A 6,516-nucleotide genomic window follows, 5' to 3' on the forward strand; every position below is an offset into this window, starting at 1 on the left:
TTCTACTAGCATATTTAGCTACTTCTACTAGCATATTTAGCTACTTCATTGACTCTGTTCTTTTGATGGTGAAGCGATGAACAACCTGAAAACCTCTGAGGCATATCAGTACAAGTAGGATGCAGGTTTTCCTCCGTCGGCCGTTTTTCAACAAAGTGAAATGAGCTCACATGCAGAGTTTTGGGTGTTCTCTTCAAGTTCACATTGTTCTGACACATTCTTCTTAACTCCTCATCTGCAGGTAGGAGATGAAACTAAACCTCTTTTCACAGGAACTCTTTTTGTTTTGGGTCCGTGTTCAAACTCTGTTGTTGTAGCCACTGATTTAGTTTAGTCTGGTTGTTCTGCAGAGTCAGAGTCAGAGTTTCTTTATTGTCATTCGCACCTCATGTGGTTCATGTGGTGGAGCGAAATTATGTACACAGGGTCCCAGTTACATCCAACAATAAAATGTATAAGAAAAACAGTAATAACATCTAAGATATGAACTAAGAAAAACATCAACTAAATATACACTAAGCACTCATAACATAAAACATTGAACATCACCACAAACATGAACATGAGTCTGTGAGCAGATGTGCACGCATGAACACATCAACATTGAAACAGATCAGCAGCAACATGAAACAGATCAGCAGCAACATGATGTGGTTTTTCACAGTGATTATTCTAGTTAGAGATTCATGAGTCTAACAGCCTCAGGGTAGAAGCTGTTCCTCAGTCTAGTGGTTCTACACTTAATGCTCCTTAACCTCCTTCCTGAGGGGAGTGGGGCAAAAAGTGTGTGTGCTGGGTGAGTGGGGTCCTTCATGATGCAGGTGGCCCTCTTCCTGCATCTGGAGGTGTAGATGTCTGTGATGGTGGGGAGACTGACTCCAACATCTTCTGTGCAGCCTTCACCACTCTCTGCAAAGCTTTTCTTTCTGCAGCTGTGCAGCCTCCATGCCACACGTTGATGCTGGAGCACAGGATGCTCTTCACTGCACACCTGTAGAAGGAGGTGAGGACTGAGCTTCCAGACCAGCTCGTCTCAGCCGTCTGAGGAAGTAGAGTCTCTGATGAGCTTTCTTCATCAGGCTGGTGGTGTTGTTGCTCCAGCTGAGGTTGTTGTTCAGGTGCACACCCAAGTACTTGTAGCTGGAGACCACTTCCACCACAGATCCTCTTATGTTCAGGGGGGTGTAGGTGTTTTTGTTCCTTCTGAAGTCCACAATCATCTCCTTTGTCTTCTTCACATTGATGTGAAGGTTATTCTCTCTGCACCAGCTCTCCAGGTGTTCCACCTCTTGCCTGTAGCTGGACTCATCATTGTTTGTGATGCATCCCACCACCGCTGTATCATCTGCAAACTTTACAATGTGACAGCCTGGATGGGTAGCTGCACAATCATATGTGAGCAGAGTAAACAGGAGGGGGCTCAACACACATCCCTGAGGAGAGCCAGTGCTGAGGGTTATGGTGGAGGAGGAGAGGTTGTGGATCCTCACTAACTGTGGTCTGTTTGTTAAAAAGTCTAGTACCCAGTTGCAGATGGAGGGGCTTAGGAGATGTATTAAGGCAGCAGACCAGGAAGTGATTTAAAGATGAAAATGTACCAGTGGGAGAGTCTGCGTGAAGTTAATGGTATCCAGTTAACCAGTGAATACTGGGTGCAGTGGTGGGTACGATAGTTACAGCCAGTTATGAATCTAAGCTTAAATGGTCTCAGTCTAGTTCGGTAGGTTACACAATCATGGGGAAGACTGCTGACTTGACAGTCGTCCAAAAGACGACCATCAACATCTTGCACAAGGAGGGCAAGACACAAAAGTTCATTGCTAAAGAGGCTGACTGTTCATAGAGCTCTGTGTCCAAGCACATTACTAGAGAGGTGAAGGGAAGGAAAATATGTGGTAGAAAAAAGTGTACAAGCAATAGGAATAACTGCACCCTGGAGAGGATGGTGAAACAAAACTCATTCCAAAACGTGGGGGAGATTCACAGAGTGGACTGCAGCTGGAGTCAGTGCTTCAAAAACTACCACGCACAGATGTATGCAAGACAAGGGTTTCAGCTGTCGCATTCCTTGAGTCAAGCCACTCTTGAACAAGAGACAGCATTAGAAGTATTTTGCCTGGGCTAAAGACAAAAAGGACTGGACTGCTGCTGAGTGGTCCAAAGTTATGTTCTCTGATGAAAGTACATTTTGCATTTCCTTTGGAAATCCAGGTCCCAGAGTCTGGAGGAAGAGGAGAGGAACAGAATCCACGTTGCTTGAGGTCCAGTGTCAAGTTTCCACAGTCAGTGATGGTTTGGGGTCATGTCCTCTGCTGGTGTTGGTCCACTGTGTTTTCTGAGGTCCAAGGTCAACGTAGCAGCTACCAGGAACTTTTAAAGTATTTCATGCTTCCTGCTGCTGACCAACTTTATGAAGATGCAGATTTCATTTTCCAACAGGACTTGGCCCCTGCACACAGTGCCAAAGCTACCAGTACCTGGTTTAAGGACCATGGTATCCCTGTTTTTAAATGGCCAGCAAACTCACCTGAACTTAACCCCATAGAAGATCTATGGAGTACTGTGCAGAGGAAGATGTGATACACCAGAGCCAACAATTCAGAAGAGCTGAAGGCCACTATCAGAACAACCTGGACTCTCAGAACCTGAGCAGTGACACAGACTGATCCAGTCCATGACACGATGCATTGATGCAGTAATCCAGACAAAAGGAGCAACAACTAAGTATTGATGCTGAACATGTTCATACTTTATGTTCATACTTTATGTTCATACTTTTCATGCTCATACTTTTCATGCTCATACTTTTCAGTTGGCCAACATTTTTAAAAATCTTTTTTTTATTTTTTTTATTGGTCTTGAGTAATGTTCTAATTTTCTGAGATACTGAATTTGGGGTTTTCATTAGTTGTGAGTTATAATCATCAACATTAAAATAAATAAATATTTGAAATATATCAGTCTGTGTGTATTGAATGAATATAATCTACACGTTTCACTTTTTGAATGGAATTACTGAAATAAATCAACTTTTTCATGAAGTTCTAATTTTATGGCCCGCACCTGTAATCTGCAGCCAGGTTGTCCTCCATCCCTCGTTTGCAGCGGGCAGTGTTATGATCATATCGTTTGACCTCTGACAAGTGGTGTTCCTACATGTTTAAATTAATTCCACAATGCTCAGAGAAACTACGTTAGCTCGTACTGTTCACACAGAAACAAAAGCCAGTTCTGGTCCATGCCAGAAATTGTGCCCATAACTCACACAAGGCGGCGCGGTGGCTAGGAATAAGGTGGACATTACACTCTAAACCCAGGGGTGGGCAATTATTTTTTCCATGGGGCCACATGAGAAACAACAAATATTGTGGAGGGCTGGCACAAATGACTTTTTCATTCAACCTTTATTTAGACAGGTAAATCCCATTGAGCCTCGAGGACTCATTTACAAGAGAGACCTGATTTCAACTTAACTCAATACTGCACAATATTAGTATTTCATTATTAAAAGCAGTACATAGCACTGTTTTAACAAGCTGGTAAGAGTATTTGTTATGATTAAGCAACGAAAAAGCGAGGTTTCCTTACAAAAAATGTCATTTATTCAATTAAATTTCCCAGTACAATGGTAAACTGTTAACATTTTTACCATGTGTGATGTTATATTAATGATCATTTTCAGTCACATTCACCCCAAAACTCATTTTGAGTTTTATATACTGCTGGAAAAAGTTCTTATCTTTGTAAATATATCACAATATTGTCTTTGTACTCCAAATATTATGAAACATCATATAATAGTGATCGTCACTGAACTGTGATTTCTAGTCCCGGTTCTTTACGTGCCTACATTTGTAGTCTAAACATCTCATTTGGTGTTTATCAGTTCTTTTTTCTTGTTTAGTGAGAGAAGTCTAGTCTCTGTTGGGCTTTAACAGAAATGTTAAAGTCAGGTTGAAGGTCTGAGGTGGAGATGTGAAGCAAAGCTGACATCATCAGTGAGAGAGGATCTATATCTGGATTTGGTTAACTTCATTTGTTTACATATGTATTTTGTAATTCCCCTTACGGGGGCCGGTGAGAGTCAACCAAAGGGCCGCATGTGGCCCTGGGGCCGTACAATGCCCAGGTCTGCAAGCTTTGTTGGTTCCGAGTAACACACAGAAACCTTCAGACCTGTCTGAACCAAACTGTAGAACCTCAAAAATATTTTGCTCCATTAAAGTACAATAATTAGTTGGAAACAATCTTTTCTAATGGTTTAGACAGATTAAAAAAAAAAAAACCTCCAACTTGCAAGAATCACATGATCTAGAGCAGGTTTTTAACAGAGGTTGGACAAGTGTATGTTTGAAACTCTCAGAGATCAGACCATAGAAGAACAGAAAAAATGCTGGTGCGGATTCTTAGTCATCCTTTCAATAAACTGGAGATGGTGGAGTTTAAGGTTTAAACTGAATGAGATGCTTCGTTATTTAAGCTACACTCACATGCAGAATAAACTCATTCCACACTCTCCAGTTCTTTTGACTTGATAAAGCTCACTGGATGAGAAGCGAAATGTCCTCATCTAAAGAATAGAAGACAAGTTGCTCTTGAATGTTTTAGTTAGTTTGGAGAGCCTGAGAGAATAGTGAGTGCTGGTGTTATACCTCCCCACTGGTGACTTCTTTGTCGTTCACAATGAACCTGTAGGACACGGATGGAGACAGCTTGACAGCCTGGACCCAGAAACGCACATGTCCTTTCTCCAAAATCTCATAGTTGAGATTGTGTTTGAGAGGAACGACTGCACAACACACAGAAAACGAAAGGTTTTAAAACATGAACAGGAAAAGAAACGAGGTGATGCTGAGGCGGGAACCAAAACTCACTGGGATGTTTGATGGCGTAGCTGAGCTCAAGCATGGTATTCAAGGCTGCAGAACACACCGAGAGGGCAAACACGATAAGGAACAACATGTACAGAGGGATTTAAGGCTGGGAATTATGTTCAAATAGCAACTGTGTTTAGAAGTTTTACCATCCTCAGTCAGAGTGTAGCTGGAAGAAACACCATCTGTGTCAGTGACGACCACAGAGTATCTGCCCAAATCATCCTTATCAGGGTTGGTGAAAGTAAGTCTGGAGCTGTGAGACACAACCATTAAACTCAAATCAAAGGCCTCTGTAGTGTTTCTGTTCAGAATTTACACAAATGTCATCTTTTAAACGGACATGAACCCTTAATTGTATTTAAAAACAGATCTAATTGTAAAAAAACATTGGGAATAAGAAATGTCGAAGCTCTTCCACTGAAGGTGTGTTAAGAGTTAACAAGGAACAACATGTACACTGTGTGATGGATGGATGGATGGATGGATGGATGGATGGATGGATGGATGGATGGATGGACTTCATTAATCCCAGGGGGGAAATTTGAGGCATCCAGTAGCATTCACTACTTAAACAAAAATTACATGTGGTGATTAATAATAAATGTGTAGTGAGTCCAAGTTAAATTAATTAAAAGTACAGTCTAAATCAATGGATCCCAAACCGTTTAGCTTCCATCTTACAAAATGAGAGTGGCACAGTCTTGGTCTCATTTTGTTGCTGGTTCAGATTTTCTAATATTACTAATAATTGTACTAAAACAAGGCATAATGACAAAACAAGCAGTCTCAACAGCCACTATACTATTTGTACTCTTTGTTATGAATGAATACAATGAAATCATGCCTTGAGCAATCATTTTCACATTCAAGTTGATATCTGGAGATTGTTTAAGGACCCTTGCTCTGTGTTACATGACCCACATTGAGGTCCTGGCCCCAACTTTGGGAGCCACTGGTCTAAAGCTCGCCTGTTGCTTCCAGATGATGGTGCAGAAGAAACGAGCTGAACGAGTGTTTTTAAAGAAAATCATCATCTCAGGGTGAAGCTTCCTTTTTACCTTTTAAAATCTGAAATATCCTCTGTGCACACTTTTATAAAATAATCAAGCTATAAAAAAAGGATCAAATGTTAAACATTACTAAAATAACCTTATCCCCTGCATTTATTTTTTATTTTTTAAATTGCAAATATTTTTATACTGTATTGATGCTTTTTAAAAATAAACATTGGTTCAGAAAAATGTCACAGTTACAAATTCATTAAAAAATAAAGCAAAAGTTATGAAATGATGCAAACTGATGGGGATACCAAGTGACTGTAGAAAGTGTCCTGATGCTGCTCAATAATCCAGGAAGAAAAATCTAAAAAAGCTCAATCTGGTCCTCTGGACATTCAAAAAATAAAACTAAAAAAATGTAGAAACATTTAGTCTCTCATCCAAGAGACTTCCTCAGTCTGAGGAGCTGTATTCAGCTCAGTCTCTTAAATAGCACCTTCTCAGAGTGGATCAACCAGTTTGCTGCTGACAACCAAAACCAGCTGATCACATGATCAAGAAGGACCATCAGCCTAACAATGGATCATTAGCACACTGATGGCTGTTTACTGTTCACAGAGGGCTGAGTGATACTAGCAATC

General features: G+C 40.7%; 1 protein-coding gene across 1 annotated transcript in view; it reads right to left on the reverse strand.

Annotated features, from left to right (window-relative positions):
• Positions 1–4,646: 4,646 nt before the first annotated feature.
• LOC119422518 (myomesin-2-like) overlaps positions 4,647–6,516 on the reverse strand; it is a 3,764-nt gene continuing 1,894 nt past the window's right edge. The window contains exons 4-6 of the mRNA XM_037689895.1: positions 5,024–5,130; positions 4,875–4,919; positions 4,647–4,789 (exon numbers count right to left, since the gene is read on the reverse strand). Coding sequence (XP_037545823.1) covers positions 4,647–4,789; positions 4,875–4,919; positions 5,024–5,130 — 295 coding nt within the window. The remainder of the gene's footprint in view (positions 4,790–4,874; positions 4,920–5,023; positions 5,131–6,516) is intronic.

Source organism: Nematolebias whitei, chromosome 16 (genome assembly GCF_014905685.2).
Source record: "Nematolebias whitei isolate Nwh7 chromosome 16, NemWhi1, whole genome shotgun sequence".
In the NCBI taxonomy this organism is placed as follows: Eukaryota; Metazoa; Chordata; class Actinopteri; order Cyprinodontiformes; family Rivulidae; genus Nematolebias; species Nematolebias whitei.